Source organism: Amyelois transitella, chromosome 5 (assembly GCF_032362555.1).
Source record: "Amyelois transitella isolate CPQ chromosome 5, ilAmyTran1.1, whole genome shotgun sequence".
NCBI classification, from domain to species: Eukaryota; Metazoa; Arthropoda; class Insecta; order Lepidoptera; family Pyralidae; genus Amyelois; species Amyelois transitella.
The window spans coordinates 5891995-5915355 of record NC_083508.1 but is presented as its reverse complement, the minus strand read 5'-3'; the positions used below and the strand labels follow the sequence as shown (position 1 = coordinate 5915355).

Genomic DNA, 23361 nt, shown 5'->3' with positions numbered 1-23361 from the left:
CTTTTGATAACAACAACAATAAATTAGATGTTTCGTTAGGAGCTTGCATGAAGACAGTAATTTATATTGCAGTGACTATAGACTTCCACTTCCTACGATCTTTACATACCTTCCTCCACACTAATTTCTCTTTTCATGCATATTCGACGACTACGGGTACTCCCAACATCTCCCTTTTTTAAGACATTCGAAATTTGGTCCTTAAAAGTTTGACGACTCTGTCCCACTTTTACAGTTAGCTCTGCCTTATAAATTCCTTTCGTTCTGTCTGTCCTCATCCATTTTCTCGACATCAAAAAATGTAAACTTAACGAAATTACAAAAGGTAATCAAAAGAGAATTCATGGCGCACATTGATTAGTTATAAATATATGACTATAATTAAAATATGAATTTATTTTCGATGACTGAAAGTGACAAAAAAATTCTCTCTCTCAAAAAATTCACTCAAAAAATATTTGTCTGTTTGTACACGGAACGATTGATGTACAATTGATGATTAGTTATTAGTAAAGTTGAGGCAACAAGTACTTATAAGACCCTGGAAACACATGAGGAAATCGCGCATTAGCAAATTAGTTGGTCAGGCTGATGAGCATATTCATCTGAAAAGTATTGAATTAAAAAAAAAACTATAAAACGAAAACATAAGTATAATTGTTTAAATTGTTTATTGATCGATATCATACATTCATATGATCACGTCTATATCATTAGCGGGGTAGACAGAGCCACCAGTCTTGAAAAGACTGATAGGCCACGCTCAGCTGTTTGGCTTAGTGATAGAATTGAAATTCAAATAGTGACAGGTTGCTAGCCCATCGCCTAAAAGAGGAATCCCAAGTTTATAAGCCTATCCCTTAGTCGCCTTTTACGACATCCGTGGGAAAGAGATGGAGTGGTCCTATTCTTTTTTTTAATGGTGCCGGGAACCACACGGCACTGATCGATATCAATATTTCTTTATATAAAATGTTGGATATTTTACTGTGCGAAAATATGGAAAATGCAATATTTAAAATTAGAAGGTAAGGCTCAGTGAGTGCAGTGCACTCGAGCAAAGGTCAGAGTTAAGGTTAAAGTTGATGTCGGATGGGCGTTGCAACGACAGCGGCGGCGGCGCTGGGCGGGCGGTGCACCGCGCGGCACCTGGGGGCGCGCGCGGGGCTCGCTGCAGATTCACTTTCGTCCGTCCACGGCCGCCCGCCACGCCAGTGAGAGAAAGTTGGCCGCGGCGAGCGAACGAGTCTCGCGGTTTGCGGCGCGCCGCGCACGCTACGATCGCGCACGACTCGAATACCGGCGCCCGGCATCGCTGCCCTTGCACTTCAGCTAAACAAATGCGGCTGAATGTCTATAAAAACTCTATGAAAATTTCCGCATTCTATGTGTTATAATTATGTATGTGTGAATGAAAACTTTTGACAATTAATTGGGACTAGGAATTAGACAGTAGGACTGTTTTTAAAGGACGATGCAGTGCTATCCTAAGTTGTCACCTAAGCGAGAGCCATCCGACGGAGGCTACGAGGGAGAGATGTTGCCGGGCGCGCGTCGACTTGAGCTACCGGCGCCCCCGGGCAAGGAGTTCCGTGCGCCCGTGCTGATGCCGCCGGCGCCGAACCATTCGGTGATCCAGTGCATGCGGCCTCCACCTCCACCGCCGCCACCGCCGCCGCCAAGGATGCTCAAGCCGCCTTCCTTTGAAGAACCTTCCAGCTCCATTCCAGATTTAGGTAAGTCAACATGAATTGAAGTTAACTGAGTACAGAACGTACCTATGGCTAAAGCCCTCGTTTGCTATCACCTAGTATCGATTTTCTTTAAAAGAGTTTCCAGCATTAGAACCCGCTCTGATGTTTTCTGTAACCAGAGATAACTATATCCTTTTCAAGATCAATTTATTTCTATATCTCAAAATTATTTCAGACAATCGCAACATAGTTCGTTTATACTAGTAGATAGGTATCTCGGGTGGTATCATCTGGGTGATCAAAGTGGAATAAACTTTTATTTTTAGTACCTACTGTTTTTTTAGTTACAAACTTCGTAGACTTGCTACGGGCTACGATGACGCTGCGTCTACGCTTTAAATTTATTCTTGCAAAATCAATTTTTTTTTAATTAGTAATATAATTTGATAGTTAATCTAGTAATTTAATAAAGAACTGAATATCTTATTGTGTATTGTTTTAAAAAATATTTGAAAAAATAATTCTGGAATAGTCGCGGCCCATCTCTTCCTACACCAAAGGGTGACTATCATACTCGTATCGGAAGACATTTAGATATTGCGGTGGGAAAATGTTTATAGGTATTTTACACCAAGTTTGATGCATCGAAGATGAAACAAATGTATTTACTGAGAATGAAGATTTCATTGATGGTAGGCTGTTAACGGACTGACAAGGAGTGTTTTTTTGTTCTTTACACAAACTCAGATCTGTGACTGTATGAGTTTGAAATTTTATGGGAACCTGGATCGATCGAAATGGATCTAGGTCAGCAACCTGCTGTATCTTACATTCATCGTGATGATGTTATTGTAGCCTTAAAACGTAAAGGTCAGCTGAGTTTGAAAAAGACAAGCTTTAGTATCAATAATGATGTTAAAAAATCTAAAGTTCAAATGTATGTTCTATTACACGAAAAAATTCTTTGTCGACATTGATTGGACCCTAGATTTATCATTTGTAATCACGGGTACCTACCAGTTTTAAACTATATAACAATTACTGTACTCAAGGTTAAATGTATTTTCAATATAATTGCGGCTACAAGGTGGATAATTTACAATAATATTTGTAAAATAACAGGTCACTGATAAAAATACTAAATGCGAAGAATGGATGATAACCCTCATTTGTCGATGTACGAAAATATCACGGCAAAATTTGATTTTCAAAGTAAAGGTTTCGTTATAAAGAGTATAGGTGTAGTGGTTTAGTTACTGGTTTAAACGTAATGTTATTAAAAAAGTTAGGTAGATATACTTATACGAGAAAAGTTACAAAATTTATACATTGCTGGCGACATACAATTAAAGTCATCGAAGACAAACATGCATAAAGATCAAATGCCTATAAGTTTAGAAACTTTATCATCAGAGTTTACAGTATCGGTAAGAAAGGTTTTTTAATTATTCACTGTATTTTTTGTGTAAACTTAATGCATACTGCTTGTATAACATATAACATACATAGCTTTTGAATAACCTGCTCCAAGAAATGAGATCTGCTCGTAGCCTTGATTCTTTAAAAACGAAATAAAATAACATAAAAAAGACTATTCTGAAGCATCTGATATTTGAGATATGACATAATATAAACATTTATGTATGTTTTTGAATATTTTATTTATGTATGTTTATTGAAATTATTAATTGTTGCAGCGCATCCTCAATGCTTTTTATCTGCGCTGCCTTTTAGATTTGATATTTTCCTATTGTAATTTGGTTGACTGGAAGAAATCCCAATTTGGATAAGTTATATAGACCACTAAAAACCTTATAATAAAAGTTGTGGGAGTGTCAATGGGTTTAACACGCTGTAACCGTTCGTAACAAAGTACTTAAAGACAAGTTCTAGCCTTGAAGGTACATAATGAAAAAGGTATAATGTCGAGACAATATGACGATTAAAGTACAATTTTACTTTACCTTGGCCGTCGCTCCATACTTCCTGCTTCGGAAAATTGTAACGCGGTTTACATCTATAAAGCAGTTTCCGGGTGATGACGTTTGATGAAGGTCGTCCTATTTGAACGACACATACATAGGTACCTATTATCGGATTGATCAGTTATTGCTTGCTAATATAATGTACATACTTACATATAAACAATGTTGGAGAGCGTACGTGACATGTTGTGGCTACCGTGAAAATTGATGAAATGTTTAAAAAATGCCCTAATAATTTTCTTATGATTGCCGATTGGGATACAAATAACAAAAAAAAAACACATGTATTGACACGCAAAGATATAAAAACGAAAAAAATCACGAGACAATGCACGTGACTTAGATAGTGATAATAATTTTAATGCTGTCTCTTCGAAAGTTGCAATTACCAAAAAGTTATTTCTTCACTACAGACGGAAGCCTCAAAATAATTTCACATCAATTTACTTTTTTTATGCAAGTAAAAAATGATACTGAGGGTTCCGACGGTAAATAATTCTAAAACTACTCAAATCCTTTTTTTTTAGTTTTAGCTATTTATTGATTTATATATACCTCTTTTTAATGATATGTACAAAATGTGCATATACAATACATATACATTTCTTTTTTGCTAAATAATCTAAATCTCATGGAAAATAATCCCTGTTCTAACAGTACCTATTTTCGCAAATGGAAGATTAGATAAATATCACAAGGTCGGTGCGGTGTGTGGTGACGACGCGTCATTCGTGTCATTAAGGTCACTGTGACATTGGATAGCAGTGACAAAATAATAGCCGTATCTTATCTGGCAATGTCAAATGCGCGGGCGCAACAGGTGCTAGCGACCCCTGCACCCTGCATATTTGTTAAAATTTCAACTTCAATAAGTAATATCGATATTTCCACTTACAGCTGTTGCTTTGGATAGCTTGTAAGATGCATTTTGGTTATTCCTTTACAGGCAGTGAAATTATGTATAACAAAAATTGAGACAACAATAAAACATTCTGTTAGTTAATAAACAGTAATAGCGACTGTTGTTTCTTTTCTTTTGGTCTAGTTTTATTCCTTCATTTAGGATGGGCTCATTATTCAGTAAGCACATTCTCTGGGCCTTCGTTATTATGATATTCATTAAATTATAATTTAATCATTTATTATAATTATACATATATTTATTTCAAATACTTGTCACATTATGCGCACGAGAGCCACAGGGCGCATGACGCTTTATGCGTTATCATCATAACCTTCTCTAAGAGCAAATTACTTCCCTCTGATAATAACGTGCGATACAATCAACGCACTCGCTTCCTGATTCAATATCTGTATTTGCAAATTTCGCGCTATCTGCAAGGACTTTATTAATCCCTAATGTTTTTGTCGTGTATTTACTGCGCATCAAAGGATTTTAATACCATTGGTTACATAAGCATAATGATATGTATTATGTACATTGCATAAAATGTCTTGTAATTATATGCATTCTTTACAATAGTTTAATTATTGATTATGCGAACAAGAGTCTTACCTATATGCTTTGATAATAAAATTATAAAATGGTATTTTTTCTTAATATATAACAGAAATCATACATAAATAGTGTAATATGAAGAAATCTAGACATGTTGGTGCTGGCACATACTTGTATTGTATCTATGTGTTGGCCATGCTATAAATGAGTGAGTACACAGGGAAGTGCTGGTTGGCAACCTTGGCCGAGGTCGCGGCGCGTCACTCACAACACTTACTGTAAATGGTTTCATAACATCGCCGTTTTGCGAAGAATTTACCTACGTGCTATTTCTGAAACCATTTTTGGTACATAGAAACAACTGAAATTCAGAATCGTCTATTCATCGTGCCGCCTACACCCCGCTCCCCGTTCCTCTCCCCCGCGTCCTTCGCTTTGAACCCCTCCCACGCGCCGCTCAACCCTGGCTGGTCTGACCGAGCAAGGGTCACGGCCACCCGTATTCAGAAACACGTGTTTATTTTCTAATATAGGCCCTTAAAATGATTAACAACATAAAATTTGTACATGCTACCAAAAATATAGTTCACGTTACAAAGTTACCCATTGTTATGATTCTTTTTAAATTATGTTCACCAAAATTAACTTATTATGTATTAAACAAGATTTTGCTAACATCCTTGAAAATAGTCAGCGTAGAATTTATTTGCAAACAGAGTGAATGGGTAATAAAGTTTGACATTAAAAAAAGGTTACGGTCACTGTCACAAATTATCAAACAGAAGGAAGCAGCTTATCAGTAATGAAGGTCGCGGACAACGAGGGTAAAAATAAAGGTACTTTGTAAATTATTGTGTTAATGTCAAAGATAAGATTCTTGATACTTTCGCAATCTAAAAATTATCAAGGCACAGAAAACAAAGAGTGCGCGAGTTTTTATTTGCATGATTTTGCTGGTGTACTGAAGGTCACCTGATAAGAAGTCAACAGTATAAGCGCCATTTTATACACCTTGTGTATCGATGTCATAAAACATAGCGTAACCAACCAACTTTACACGAGTCTAAGAGCTACCGCGTATCGTTGTGGGCGTAGTGATAATTACAATGAGATATTTCCTGACATAAATAATGCTATATATTGACGAAAGATATATATAGCTTATATATAATTGTCACATATTATCTATGTCCCATCAACTTGGTAATAAATTTTATTTCATAGGAGCTTTTTAATTCCTAAAATCCTCACTCCGCTACTGCAAAGAACCACTTCTGATGTTTGCAATGCAAGTAATATAAAAACATTGGTATAAAAATCTGTGACAGTCACTCATTATAAGTGATATGAAATAGAAAAAAGAGAACATCCGATGCTTCGAATTTTGTGCTACGATGGAAAATCATCGCTACATTACAAACATAGAGCTATTAAGTAAGTGATAATAATTCATTACCTACGAAAATATAGGTACTCCTCCATAATTGGAGTACGATACAATGATGCTCATTTCTGTTTTTTGTAGGGTTAAGGGAATTGATCCATAGCTTGCTTGAATTATTCTAATCATTTTCTTCGTACAGATAAAATGTTGAAGTCATTCTTATCATTTTGTATTAAATAGTAAACGGGTTTCTATTATTAATTAATAGGGAGCACCAAGGATGAACAAAGAAGGAGAATGCATGAAAAGCGTAAAAAAAATCCTAGGGTCGTAATCGGTTAAAATTCGTACTACTACTCTTATTTAAACTGGCTTGTATTTATTTGTAATTCCTACTCACAAATCTTGGTTATTATAATATCTCGTAAATATTCTCAAATTACATTTGAAAACGAATTAAATGCTCACATATCTGGCGTAGACTAGGTAGAGTGAGTATGAGGACGAGGCTGCGCCCCTGACCCACGCAGAGTTGCCATGGTCACGGCCGATCGATGCGGGATGCACCCGGAACGCAAGGCGCCGCTTCCTCGTTCATCGCGTTAGTGTGTTATTGAGGTTTACTGCTATGAGATTGAAAACATACATACGAAAATCACGTTTTCATCGTTTATGGGATAGATAGAGCCAATAGTCACGAGATTGAAAGACCAGGTTGTGCTGGAACAATGAATTTTAAATTAAGTGAACTGATTGAAACTACAAACATTTTATACATACGAGTATATATAATAATTAACCATAAAACCATAACCATTAAATATATTATAACCAACTACTTTTGCTTCTAAATATATTCAATATTTAAATTATTGATTAAAATATTGTTGTACATCTTCCTTGTTGCTCTAACATTGAAAAAGTGAATGGTTGCGTACCATCATCAGGTTTGTTACTTAAATAGTTATTTTATTTTATTAAAATGGACCAAAAAATTACGTTTGTTGTGTGGGTGTGCCTCCCTTCAAAAATTACTTTATTCTTTTTTAACTATTAATTTTGAATAGTAATATAGAAGTAAATATTCTGTGAAAATTTTAAACGTCTACCTGTTACCGTTATTAATATTGAGCAAAAAATATGAAAAAAATCACGTTTATTGTATGTGGATCCCCTTTAATATTTTAATTTTTAGTATTGATGTTATACGGCAGCGGCAACGGAATTTTTATATTATAAGTGAAAAATAGAGCTTTCTAGCTAACGGACTTTTATATATTTAGGGAAAATTTGAGCTTTCTAGCTATAACGGTATATGAGACTGATAGACGGACAGACAGAGAGCGGAGGTTTAGTAATACGGTCTCATGTTTACCTTAAGGTACGGAACCTTAAAACCTAGTACGCCAGCTGCTTCTTTTTCCGCCCAAATTGTAAAAGACAAACAAGGGTGAAGGCTTATAAACTTGGATTCTTCTTTTAAACGATGGGTATGAACAGTTAAACATGGTTTTATATGGGCTTTGTATATTTCATAAGGGATAAGATTTATTATAATATGTGTTATTGAAATTTTGAATGTAATATGATTTATTGCCTTTAATTAAACTACAGTTAAATTCACGCAACGAACGTTTGGTTCAAAGAAACTGGTTCATCGTTATACTCGTATGTATATAGCTTCTACGAGAACAGACAGGGACATTTACAAACAATCCTTGTAAGTCGTTTTCAGAATGCACTGGTTTAGGACCAGAAAAGGGTTGTGTAGTAAACGAACCTTTGCTACCAGGAAAACATGATGCGTGAAGCGATTGCCAGTAATGCCCTTGTTGTGGCGCGCGAGCATTCTTTATTATTACGCCTATATATCGTGATGTCAGCTTTTGCTTGATTTGCTTGATCATTCTTAATTTACAAATAAATTAAATTATTAAATTATGAGTTAATACAATTTAAAATATAAAGAAATGGTTATATTTGCATAGACCTCTTCACATTATTGATTTAGTTTTTATTTTCATATTTTATTACATATTTTCATAATATCATACCTCTGAAGCAGGCAGACTGCATTTCATCACGATGCATGCATTTATTTCACTTTATTAGTTCCCTGCTTGTGTATATTACATTGATAACTTGGTTACGTACAGATGATAAAACGCATTTATACTGTATAAAAGCTTACATTAAAAAACTATTGTTTATACGGAGATAACAATGCACATATTAGCGCAAAGTGCAAAAAACTAACTTTACCCTGTAGTAGTTTACATTATTATTTTAAATAATAAAAAGTTGATTGCGTCTACGCTAATGGATATGAAGTCAAGTTATCAATGGATGTCATTGCGCTGACACTTCGTTCTGCTTACGAGTACAACATGCAAGTGATGTGGAAATACGCACCTCTACATTGAATGCAGCCAATGGAAAATGCGTCGCTGTGTACATATGCACTTAGCACACACGTATTCGTATTCGGCAAACACAAGCGCAAAACAAACTATCCCTTTCGCACTTACAGATTATCGTTACTCGTTCCAACTGCATACGAGTGCATCGCGCCATTTTCTTAGCACGAACGAACTCCTCGATGGATCTACAAGCCTGGTACATTAAAGTGAAAACTCAGTTGACGATTATTAAACTAACCTGAATGAAAAACGATTATACTATAGTTATACATGCTTTGTAACTGTCCCCTAGACATAAATGTTGAAAAGATTACTTACTTACCCGCGGACTTCATAAATAAATTAAATTAAAGTAGAAGTATAAAGTGAATTAATAATTTTTTATCATAGGACTATGAATGGGTTAAATAAAATTGAAGGTTTATATTTTTAAATGGTTTCGAGTATAGCGCATCTTAAAATTAAATATAGTTTTAGAATTTCAATTCTACTGCGCTGTGGCTGCACGGTGCAAATCACGATGCGTTTTAGTGCAACCGACTACTAAGGTATCATAAAGCTACAGAAACTCTTAACGCACTTCACATTTTGTGCATAAAGTGCATACTATGGAACTTTATTTTAAGGATATTAGCAATCATCATATATGTTATCATTTAATCATTAAAATAAATAATTATAAGGTAAACTATTCTTTTTAATTTTATGGTTTGTGTGATTTATGGAATCCATGAAGAAAAATAAGACATTTTGTTTTTACAAATAACACTTTTTCAGAAATGTATGTACATACTTATCTAAATTATATTTTTAAGTAAACATCTATCAAAGCATTGGAAAATCATGTATTTAAAATAAACGTTGTCAATTCATTCATTCATATAGTCACGTCTATATCCCTTGCGGGGTAGACAGAGCCAACAGTCTTTAATAGACTGACAGGCCACGTTCAGCTGTTTGACTTTATAATAAAACTGAGATTAAAATAGAGACACGTTGCCAGCCCATCGCCTAAAATCAGAATCACAAGTTTAAAAGCATATCCCTTAATCACCTCTTACAACTTCCATGGGAAATGAGACGGAGTGGTCCTATTCTTTTTTATATTGGTGACTGGAACCACACGGCATACGTTGTCAAGATTATGGAAATGAGCTGGTTATAAAATCCCTAAATACCAATGTAATACTCATGTCAGGAATATCAAGTAAATAATGCGTTAATACCTTAACCGTATTTTGTTATTATTGCAGGGGATATGGTTTTGTCAACAATGAAAGATATTCATTCAGACGATAATGTTTTAAAAAACAGTTGGAGAGAGTCGTCGGAGAGTACAAATGCATACAACCCAATTTTGATTGTGATATCAAAACATTTTCACTTGCCCAAATATTTTTCTTCTTGTTACCGAAGTACATATGACAAGAGATATTAATACAAACAGGCATGAGAAAAGCGTGGGAACAAAATGAGCCACTGAACAATGTTACAAAATTTAATTTAGGACGTCGACGCCTCGAGGTTAAGGCTTCTGTGACAGAAGTTATTTCATAATATTATTATAATAATATTAGTAGTTATGCACAAATAATTTTTATATTTAGGGATCTTATAACCAGCTCTTTTCCATAGTCTTGACAGTGTAAATTTATAACTTATATTGACTATCTATTTATCTATATTTAATATATACTTTAAACATAAAGTTAATTATACATGAAAAGCAGTCTATATTTTAGAATATTCAATAAAATATAACTTTTTACCAAAGCGTTTTATGTACCTAATACCTATTCCATTGCGTGATTGCATAAAATCCCTGAACGAGAGCAGTCGCACTCATATTTACATGAATCAAAACCAATATTGCTCTCGCTTTTACCACGAGTGCATTGTTCTAGTCTCTTATAGTGTTATTATGTATCGAAGCGAGCGTTACACGTAATACCTAGGTGTTGCTTTCTAAGCAGTGAAGGTGAGGTGCACGCTCGGCGTCGCATCGCTCGCAGTTCAAGTTTAGTTGCACGAGCAATAATTGCAGAGATCGTTGTACTTCTAACGCCCTGCGCCGGGGCAACGAACGCGCGCAGCTGCCCGGGAAATAGATCCCGTCCCGACTATTTCAGAGCACGCCTTTGCTTAGAAACTACTCGCAGCATTGCTTTTATCCAACTAACGACTTACCTGTAACGTGAGAACGAAAAAAAACGTCCGTGTATAGTCTATTTTTATAAAGCGACAGATGGAGAATCAACTAAGGTATATGCATTCATAATAGTAAAATGTTTATGCATAGGTAAGAAGTTATATAAATATTTTTTTTTCAATGAGTACCACTCATCGTCTTCTTTATAACAATTTATTAATTTAAGAATTATTTGCCAAATACTTCAAGAGGTGAGCTAGAACTGTTGTATTATTGGCGTAAATAAATTATAATTGAGTGGCATCAAAATATTACTTTATGAAAAATCTGTGTTTAACAGAAATTGGTTCAGAGGGTCTAGTTACATGGGAGTGAACGTAAATATCTTGGACTACCACCTTAATATTAAATTGTATTCTTATCAAGGCGTTTCACATAGCACCGGACCGTTGAGTTTAAGTTTGACAATTTTGTGAAATTACAGAAAAAAAAATCAAAATGAAGGCAGCGTGTAATGTGAAGCAGTTGCATAGTTGCATAGATGCGCTTGTCCGTCCCACTTAGCAGCGCGAAGTTCAGCGGGGCGTTGCACTTTCGATGCGAGTCGACTGCGCCCGCGCGAAAGTGATTCATAATGCGATCCGACCGGCGCGGTTCACATTATCCATTCAATACATTAGCTCTCCTTACTTTTACCTGACTTTATTTTCTAACATGTGTTAAGTTACTATTATGAAAAAGTTTTGTTTATTATAAATTATTGCGTGTTCAATATGTCAAATTTCAGCATTTTAAATAAATGTTAGAGGTTCGTACGAGTTTTTATAACGCTTAAAATCCTGGTAAAATAAAATCTAAAAGTTAGACGGTCGAACTTTTGGAGGTTTCAATTCATTAAAATAAAATGAAACTGCAGGGTTATGGTTCGTTATTACTCGTTAGTTTAGGTTTAATAAGCGCAAGACGTTTTTTGCATGTTATTCTTTTCGCCCGCGGCTTTACGCGTAGAATTGTCTTCTGTGCTTCACAACATACTCGAATGTATAAAAAATAATAGACACATTATAGGGCTTTATATAAACTACTCACGAAAAGTTGGAACTGCAATTTCTCATACTTATTTAATTGAAATATTTAGTTAACTATAAACTGGATATTGAACATAAACTTAAAAAATTGGAAGTTCCAATGCCAATATTTAATCTGTAAAGTTACAGTCCATCCACACTAATGTTATTTGAAAGTGTTTAACCACCCTTCACGCTTTACTTTCTACTTGACCCGTCTTGATTAAATTTTGCCCCTTATACTCATGTATAGGGAGGGACACCTTTCATCACGAAAATAGTACTGTTTCCTTGGGTTTTTCTATTAACGGACAAAAGCTAATTTAAGATAAGTTTCCAATAAATAATGCTCAAGGAAAGGAAATGTTTATTTGCTTCACAAAAAGAGACTATTCTTTAACAAATAGAATTTGCAGTTCTTAACAAAAATGTATTTAAAAGCAAATGAGAGTCGGTTGCAATTTTCTCCTAGTTTATTTTGTTTTGCTCAGCGCGGTGCAGTCAATCGGCTTCGCTCTGGGAATGTGTGTAATAGAAAAAAGTTGCAATGTTAGAAGTATCTAAGCAAGTCGGGTGCAGTGTCCGCGGCATGGCCAGTGCCAGTGACCTGTAGCGACTCGAGGCCTGCGCGGGCGCTCTCGTAGCACTGTGCTACGAGGTTGCTACGAAACGCTCACTTAACCGTTTCCCGATTTTCTTTTGCGGCCACGAGGCTTGTAACGGATTTATGTTTCGTAATAATATAATACATAAATACAATTCTATAATTATTTCTTTTTCTTATTTAATAAATTTTAATTTTCATTTCATTGCGGGGTTGACTGGTCGCTCTGTTTACCCCGCAGGGGATATAGACCTAAAAATTACATACATACATATGTATGTAATTTTCATCGTTAATCATCAATTGATTTGTTTATCAATTGTTGACTTTAATCATAATACTAATGATGAATAATTAGTCAGTAAATTAACACTACATAGTTTCTACTTATTTAAATTATTGGAAAAAATGCTCATAGTCTAGTCAAATCATAATTACATGTCATAAAATAGGCCCAACAATTTATCGCTGCTACTACTTATAAAACATTTTCATATTAAATGGTACAGATTGCACAATTTGTCTAAGGAGTTAGATTACACTTATATTTATGAGTTTCATTCCAGAAGTTCGAATAATAAGGTCGTAAAAGGCTGTTTCATCCCGGCTCTCTCCAGGGTGACCCATGACGTGGCCAGATCGATACTGGGAATTCCTCTGAGTCTATTGGGACGGTGACGCATGGTCGTCGCTATTACTTGAAAAATATTAATCATGTTTTATTGAAAGTATAAGCAAATATTATTATAATAATAATTGTAAGTTTGTATTGATAGAGTTATCATTCAATTAAAGTATCACCACGATAGAAAATAAATAAAGTTTGTGTATCCATCGTATATTTGTCTGAGCGAGCGATCTACCAATCAACTTGTGGCGAACAATATATTTTTCTATATTTGTAACGCGATAACTTTCGAACCCCTGGTCTGAAAGAATTTTGAAAAGCAACAGAATCGGTTCAGTCGTTTTTGAAAGTGTTCGCCAAGTCTACGTTCGTGGCGAATGACAAGTACACCGTATAAAACCCATAACTTACTTTCTTGTTTTTTGTGTTATTACCAGCCATACAACTGCAATAGACCATTTCTTTAGGTATAATGAAAGCTGAATAAAAGGTAACAAATCCTAATAGTATTAATATTAAATAAAGAATGGTTAGTAGCGAAAGTAGTTTTATTGTGTTTTGACCGATTTGAGACAAGAGTTTACATACATATATACATACATATAGGTACATAGAAAGACTTTAAAATGTAGCCAATATCTCCTCCATAGTTAGTTTTTTAAATTACTTTTCAGTTTGTAAGAGTATTTCTACGAGTAGATCAAATAGATCTTTGAGAGCAAAACACATAGAAACATACAGACACAGGTCTATTCACTTGCGCCTCACAAAGTGGTAAAAGAATCAATTTGCGCAAAAAGGTTATAACCTAAATGGAAAGTGTAAGGAAAACTACGGTGAAGTGGAAAACCACATATTAGGCTGGTGGTTTATATGCAATTATGTGCACCGGAACACCTGCAAGTCGCCATTACTACAAATTGCTGAATGTCAACAACGTTGCCTCTACTGGCGGTTTCCTCAGCTTTCCAACGTCTACGGATTGTAAACTTATCAATTTGCTGACTTTAGCAATACAGGTAACACAGAGCCGGTACAACTGCAATTTTAAACAGGGGTAGTTTATTTCCCCGTATATTAGTGCCGTGTGGTTCCCGGCACCAATACAAAAAAGAATAGGACCACTCCATCTCTTTCCCAAGGATGTCGTAAAAGGTGACTAAGGGATAGGCTTATAAACTTGGGATTCTTTCTTTTAGGCGATGGGCTAGCAACCTGTCACTATTTGAATCTCAATTCTATCCTTAAGCCAAATAGCTGAACGTGGCCATTTAGTCTTCAAGACTGTTGGCTCTTTCTACCCCGCATGGGATATGGACGTGACCATATGTATGTATGTATGTATGTAGTTTATTTCACACTTGTTCTGCCTTGCGTTAGTATTACAGCTTCACACACCTTCCTTAGACCATAAGCTACCCACAAACTACGATAATTTGACTTTGAGTGTTATAATGAGAGTGGCAGAGTAGTAATGGTAGTATTGTGAGCATTTTTGACTTTGGCACAGTATTCTTATTTATAGGACCTAACAGATATATTGTAAAAAAAGCCACTCCTTTTTCCTTAAAAAAAGATTAAGAAGGTAGTTACAAAATTGAAACAGTTCATAAACAGCCATTTAAATTTGGATCACGTATGTTAGGGCAGTAAAGAAAGATGATAATGGAGATCTGTCGCGATATTAATTCAGTGCGGTAAAGACGCACGGTCAGTTTTTGCTGTTGGAAGCCTAGGGCCACGAAATGAGGAGGAAACAGAATTGAAACTTGATACTAATTTGAACAATGGCGTAAAATAATATCGTTATTTTGAATAAATAAATCAGAATCGTTACAGTTTTGGGATCAGAATTTCTGTAGTCAAGTCTGTTAAATGTCATTAGGTACCGCAGACCTACAAACTATTAGGGGGCTGTACTGTTAACTTGTTTATGATTTTTTCTATTAAAAAGAGGCATCCGTACCGTCGTTATTTTGTGGCGGCGGCTCAGGGCGCATACAGATGCAATGCAGGCGATGCGAGCGACCCGCGGCCGACGACCCGCCGCGCCCGGCGGTTGACCCCGGTGCTAGCACGACAACCACGCTGCTACGCTCAGTTCGTACTCCAAGGAAATACCTACCTAAGACAAGACTTTGAAAAAGATTTCTAACCTTAACGATACATTCGCCATGTTATTCGAAGACTAAACTTGAGTATTATTAGGGTTTTGCCTATAACCATACATAGATACCATTATAATCACGCATCTTCTGTTGAGGTAAGATCTTTCCCTTTGCCACGATCCCTGCCTTCCTTGGCTTCATTGACATATCCATCTATTACACAGTAGCATGCGATACAAGGACTTGATTTTGATCTATGGACAATAAATAATGAAAAACATAATATTTTTGTGCCGTGTGGTTCCCGGCACCAATACAAAAAAGAATAGGACCACTCCATCTCTTTCCCATGGATGTCGTAAAAGGCGACTAAGGGATAGGCTTATAAAATTGCGATCCTTTTTTTAGGCGATGGGCTAGCAACCTGTCACTATTCGGATCTCAATTCCATCATTAAGTCGAGCAGCTGAACGTGGCCATTCAGTCTTTTCGGGACTATTGGCTCTGTCTACCCCGTAAGATATGTCATATATCAGAAAAATATTATACATACATACATATGTATGTATAATATTTTTCTGATATATGACATATCTTATGAAATGAGTCTCGTATTAAGGTGCCTTAGCTCAATATGTGTGATTTACTTTGGTTGGGTCATGTGCAGTAGTTTAACATTTGCCCAATCGGGTGAGAAAGACTATGTCATTGACACAATGCTCGACAGGTGTTGATATTAGATTTTTCAGACGAACACATCCCCTAGTCTGCATGGCCATTTTTAACCTATTAATACAAACAAACATACATATAATCACGTCCATATCCACATCATATGCGGGGAAAACAGAGTCAACAGTATTGAAAAGACTTATTATAGGCCACGTTCAGCTGTTTGGATTAATGATAGAATTAAAATTCAAATAGTGACAGGTTGCAAGCCCATCGCCTAAAACCAGAATTACAACAATTTATTAGTCTATCCCTTGGTCGCCTTTTACGACATCTATGGGAAAGAGAGGGAGTGGTTCTTTTCTTTTTTCATTGGTGCCGAAAACCACACGGCACAACCTATTAATGTTTCTAGTATTTAGGTTTCGTCTCCACTTCTTCTGACATACAGAGATTCAAGAGAAAAGCTCAAAGCTCTGTCAATGGAGATAGAATCGTTTTTATTAACCATGCACCAAAATGAGGGGTCTTAAAGGTTATTTATTGTGTCTATTAAATTAAAGAACCATTTCTGGAAAAGAAACTTGTTAAATCAATGTAACTTACATGAACAAGATGTCCTTATGCTAGAATAATAAGACTCAAGTTGCAATAGAAAGTTCTAGCGATGCTATATATCACTATCATACAATAACAATTGAACCAGCGATCCAGTCTGAAGCCAGTGTAGATATCAATAAGTTTGCAATATATTCCCGTCTTCGTTACGCTTGTTGTTAGAAGAGAGATACAAGATTTATTCGGTATATCTAAGCGAAGCTGTGGAGTCGACGGCCGCGGCCAAGGCCCGTACGGTCAGGGACGCGATATCTATCTCGATTATGCCAATGCCTCCTACTAGCTCTTGTATATTCACGTCACATACAATAACATCATTTTCTACTTCAACACACATCTTTTCGACAGTTAACGAGCTTTGGCTACTTTTCGACACGGGATTGAAAGTGTTATCCTGTGAACACCTTGGGCGATGAAGTTCTTAGTTTTAAATATAAGCCTTGTTTGTGTTGTGACTTTGTGATTCGGCTGTTAACATTATTGTTAAGTTTTACTTGAAAACTAGGAAATAAATAAAAAGCTTTGTAACTGCAAAATTCTTGAACTTTTTCCACTTATTTAAACACTATATTTGTATAACAAAACTTACTACGCGTAATTATTTATTTTAATTTGAGAAATACATCTTTTATCCAGACAGCTGAAAAGAACGTGGCCTTTCAGTCATTCCAAGTCTGTTGATTCTGTCTACCCCGTAAGGGATAATAAGATATACGTATGTATCCCTATAAAAAACTATCGCCTTATTTAGCTCTTAAAGTATAATTATTAGCTTATGTTAATCTACTTTGTCTGGAACAGTTCGAATAGTTCCGTTTGTCATATAGTATATCCCCAGAGTTCTAGACTACATTGTGTGCTGCTATTACCCTCGTAGTGCATATGTTTTTGTGTATGTTCGTTCGGTTACACGCCGGCACGGAAGCGAGGTGCGTCGGCTTCTCCCGTCTGGCTCACTCCACCTTCCCTCCCTGTCTGCAGGCCCCCGTGTGCACCACCCCCAACGCCCAATGTAATTCACTCTCACTAACCCACTGCAGAACAGTCAATCATGCATATCGCAACGTCTATATAATTAAAGATGATGTCAATGCCTGCATTACAATATTTCTTTGGCTTGTAATTTCCTTACTTCTTCTATTTCGGAATATTATATACTAGATTCGCCCCGGGGTGGCCGGTTGGAATTCGGGTTTAAAGTACCCTACATGTTATTTCAAGGTATATACTATACGCGTACTAAATGTCATAAAATTCGGTTTAGAAAAACACATATACAGTTACATCTATATCCCTTGCGGGGTAGACAGAGCCAACAATCTCAAAAAAATTGAAAGGCCACGTTCAGCTGTATGGCTTCATGATGGAATCGAGATTCAAATAGTGACAGGTTGCTAGCCCTATCGCCTACAAGATGAATCCCAAGTTTATAAGCCTAGGCCTTAGTAGCCTTCTACGTCATCTATGGGAAAGTTAAGGAATGGTTCTATTCTATAGTGCCGTAAACCACACGGCTTGTTCGTGAACACGTTCAGAAGTGTTTGCGTAAAAGAGTTGAAACATTATGAAAAAAACCTTTTTCAGCTACAAAATTGTACAATAAAATTGTATCTAATAACAGTTTTTTCCTTTTCAAAAATCACCTGTTGTGCTCTTGCATTGACGGCATGAGTTTCATTACATTCATAAATTTTATTGAACAAATAGTAAAAAGGCTCAATGTTAAACTGATGAACTAAATAATATAAAATCACTTCACAAGATAAGAAACATTTTTTGTTTGTAAAATATTAACATGTCTACTTTAGCCAGCTAGACATAGCCTTTGAGTCTTCTGACTATTGACTGTCTACCCTTTTAGAGTTCTTCATCTCTGCGCATGGGATTTTATGTTTCCCAATGGAGGTAAAAATATATAAACTCCTCTATAATTTTTTAATTTAAATTGCGTTTGATTTTAAATAAATCTGGTGAAGTTGTTAAAAAATGTTACATAGAAGGCCAATTTCCGGTTTAATTACTTAAATACGCTCGTATTGTAATAATAATCTAATCACACCACCAATCCTTATTACGTTGGCGGAGGAGTTACTATGAAATCAATTTAATATCAATAGAAACAAATCTCTCGCGTGATTAACTGGGCGTGTCGCGTAACAAACCAAAATTAGCCCATATTGTATTGAGTTGGACTAAGAGATGATTTTACATACACACACATTTTTCATAATTTCCACGGGAGCGAAAAATTTAGAGATTTTAGTGTTACTCAGAAAGCAGGGAGCAAAAGCTAGTGTTATTTCAAAAATAGAAGCGTCATCAAACTTTTCAAAAAAGCAACTTAAGGTTTGTTGGTGATATGCAAATATACTTCAAATATCGTCTTTTATTTCTTATATATAGTTATACTTACAATATATGTTGTAAGTATAACTATGATAGACAATGGAATAAAAAGTTTTTCCCCGTTTGAATAAAGTGAGAATGGAATTCCTTAATTTACAAATAAAAACATTGTCAGTTTCAATCAATAAATTGTTCATGCATTTTTGGTTTCGTCATGTACTGCGTTAAAAATTTGCATTTTTAATTCAGCCCTCTCAGACCTTCTTGAAAGTGCTGCGCTGAAAACACCTTTTGTGATTTTTCATCTCCATTTCCCGGGTTTTTGTTCGCATGTCACACACCGCATCCCTCAAATGCGTTCTTTTTTATAATGTCTGCAAGTCGGTGAAAGCGCCGGGGTAGCAGGGTATGCGCGGGGTGCGGGGTCGCGAGGGGAAGTGCCCCCATGTCTAGACTGGGTCGGTAGTTTTCCGGGATTCAGCGGCTTTGACTGCAGTCTGCTCACCCACTCACTGCACTGTAGCTAAAGATATACATACAACCGTCTGAGGGCCCTCGTCGCGTCAGAAGCAGTTTTGTGCTCTGTACTTAGATATAAGTAACTACGGAGCATTGAATGTGGGGTGATGGAATACGAGCGCAAGTCAGTAGGGAAGCATTAGAGCGAAGATCAATGGCTGATGTGTTTTTATTATTAATTGATTCTATAAAAATCAATTAATAATAACAAGACCACGATTTTTATATTAAAAACGCACAAACGATTCAAACTTCGAAATTATAGAAATATACTTATTTTATAAAACGGTTTGTTCACTCTTTACATATCTTCTTGACTTATCTGATATTTTGTACACATATAGTTGAGAGTACTGAGAAGAGGATACCGTTGATCCTAAAAAACTGCTGTTCCCATGGGATTTCTACCCATCACACTAGCCGCGTTTCCTCTTTGGATGGCTATGGATATCCTTTGAACTAGGTACCATCCGAAGCGGTGGTCATACCCTTTGTCTCATAAACGGCGCTCTATTTCTGTAACGATGCTTTTTGCTTCTGGGCACCACGGGCCAGCTGTCCCGACGACGCCTGATATAAACTCATATTGATTTAATAAAACAGAGTATTAATTTAACTTTTGAGCAGCCGCCCCTTGCGCAGTCGAACCAGCTGACCGTGTGCTACTGTTAAAACAGGATGCCGAATACGTACTCACACAGGTTGCATCCCACAACAAAACATTTGTTTATTTGTAACGAATAAAAAAAATACTAGTGGATTGATTTTCACAAATCTTGGCACATATATAGAATAGACCTTCGGGAGTAACATATATTTTTTCTGAAACGTTTCACGGGAGCGAAGCTTCGCGCAAAAGCTAATAATCAATACAATTAATATTGCTAAATTATGGCAACTATTGTTATGGGCTTACTAACACGAAATGCATGTAACGTGGTGACATTTCTATGAAGTATCCAATTCATTGACAAACACATCCTTGCCGATTCTCGCTAGCTGCGGTTTCTGGTTGCAAGTTAAACATTGCATTCATAGGTTTAGCGTGCATTAATAGGTGCGCCTATTAATCTATAACAATAGGCTATTTCCTTCTAATAAGCCTTTGTGACATCGACCCACGAATCCCACCATGTTTATGGGTAACATTAAAAGTATGTACGATAGTTACTTGTGCTCGATTATACGTACTTTCGTATTTTACTGAGTTTGAAAGTTTCAAGATACAAATGAAACCACGAAAGAATATATGTATATCAATAATTGACAATATTAGGCTCAAACGCATTAAGAATCACAGATAACTGTCAGAGAAAAGTTCATGTGTTGTTTCAGCTAAAGTTCAATATATGTAAAAAAGTTAAATAAACATTTCGAATTTTGTGTCTCTGCTCGGTCTACCCTATGAAAATAAAGACGTGATATGTTTGTGTATTAAAACTATATAATCCTACTAAACATCACCTTTAAAGAAACTATCTCGCCTATCTGCCTGTATGCAATCAAAGATTTTTTTATACGGTTTTTATTTCGTAGCTTACGGCATGTGACGTTCAATAAGTATATTGATTTTGATCATCTTTTAACTTCCATGCTGGTATCGAAGAGAAAAAACTACTATGTGCCAACTGCTTCTCTTCCCGTGTAGATTGTAGGAGTTAATCAATGGAAAGGCTAATAAATGATGGGCTAACAAAGGAAAGTGTCTTTTCTAGTCGACTGGCTCTGTCTACTCGTAAGGGATAAAAAGTGATTATGTATGTATTTTTGTATCTTTATAATACATATGGTCAAGTCTATATCCCTTGCGGGGTAGACAGAGCCAACAGTCTTGAGAAGACTGAATGGCCACGTTCAGCTATTTGGCTTAATGATAGAATTGAGATTCAAATAGCGACAGGTTGCTAGCCCATCGCCTAAAAAAGAATTCCAAGTTTGTAAGCCTATCTTTATCATACTTATATGGAATCAAATAAGCTTTATGTACTAAGTGGTTTTCTTGCTTTCTCCAAATATTCATCATTTCAGCGTCGTATCCTCAGCGAGCGAATGAAAGTAATTGCATAATAAAATTTTCTCGTTTAAGGCTTCGTCCGCCTCGTCTTCGCCGTATCTTTTAGACCTTGGCCTTGCTAATTGACAATTATTTTTTATTTTCTAAATGGCAGACAATTTTTCTTCTAGCTATAATATATAATCCCATCCCAACTAATATTATAAATGCAAAAGTTAGTTTACTCGCATTGTTTGTTAATTACCCCTTCACAGGTTATCTATTGAATAAATCTAATGAGTTCTTAATACCGGTGAAATCTACAGTTCCCGTGGGATTTGCGAAAAACCGCTGTATTCTTAAGAAAGTGACGCAATAATAGTCGCTTTTTGAGGTGGCGATTCGATGCTTTTCGTACGTGGTACTAATTTTGTTAGATAGCGTAAAATTGAAAAACGTCGCTTTTTGGCCCTAATTTTACGCGGGCGAAATAAAAAGAGAAAAGGAAATAAAAAGTAAAATAATTTTCGTAAGGCAGAAATCACCGATCCACGTCACTATTTTGCATTGATCGCATGGCTACAAAATGTAAGAAGTGACAAAAAGGAGCCGATCCTTACAATACACCAGTCGGTCGGTTTATACCTTTTTTGTCGTAGGTAAGCCGTCGACATTTTGAGACAAATATTCATCTTTAAAATGACATCCTTTTTAATTTTGTAAATCTTTTGTGATTGGTGGTGGGTTTCAGTTGATCGCTTCTGAAGATAACCTTAAATTTGGATACTCGAAATTTAATTGGGTAATAAAGCTTGAATTGATTTAGATGCAGTAGTAATAGTTGTTGTATCCAATTAAGTGCGCTTACTTAGAGTACGTGGCAATAATATTCTGCAGTATTGTACTTATAGTTAAATCATAAGAAAATCTAAATTAACGTCGTGTAGTATTAACGGATGAAGACAAAATACTTGTCTGGAAATAGTAAAGTTAATTGTGTTTCGTAACAGCGGGCTGAAGGGTCGGTCCGATGTACCTATATTTAGCGAGGCGTGCGGAGGGGGTGAGGGGGGTGGCGGCGTCGGTGACGCGAAAACGTAGGGCGGGCGGAGGGCGTTGACCGTGAACGTGGGGCGGTATCGATCCACCAGCCATACCCTCGCGCAACGGGAAAGTGTATGCCGGTTGTCACGGCATCAAATACCGAGGAAGTCTGCATGCCGATCTTTAGGTAGATCCAGGACAAATTGCACCACCATTATTATTTGTTCCATGACAAAACACAAAATTCAAAGTGCGTCCTAGTAAAAAAATCATATAATCACGTTTATATCCCTTGCGGAGTAAACAGAGCGAGCAGTCTTGAAAGACTGATAGTCCACGTTCAGATGTTAGCCTTAATGATAGAATTGAGATTCAAATAGTGACAGGTTGCCCATCGCCTTAAAAATGAATCCCAAGTTTATAAGCCCTTAGTCGCCTTTTACAACATCCATGGGAAAAATATAGAGTGGTCCTCTTCTTTTTTATATTAAACCACACCGCGCGAATTAAAAAGTCACTGTATGAAATCACATGAATCTCATGATATAAAAAGATGCGTGTATTTTCTTGTCTCTTGCTCAGATTCGGTCTGAGATATTACGCTTAAAATAGCGGATATCGATCAGCTTGCTCCTGGTGTTTTAACCCTGGGTGTTAACCAAGAATCAAGA

At 36.1% G+C, this 23361-nt stretch overlaps 1 protein-coding gene across 1 annotated transcript in view; it reads left to right on the top strand.

Moving 5' to 3' along the window:
• The first annotated feature begins 1203 nt into the window (after positions 1–1203).
• Positions 1204–23361, top strand: part of LOC106139092 (ecdysone-inducible protein E75) — a 96844-nt gene continuing 74686 nt past the window's right edge. The window contains exon 1 of the mRNA XM_013340454.2: positions 1204–1736. Coding sequence (XP_013195908.1) covers positions 1475–1736 — 262 coding nt within the window. The 5' untranslated portion in view covers positions 1204–1474. The remainder of the gene's footprint in view (positions 1737–23361) is intronic.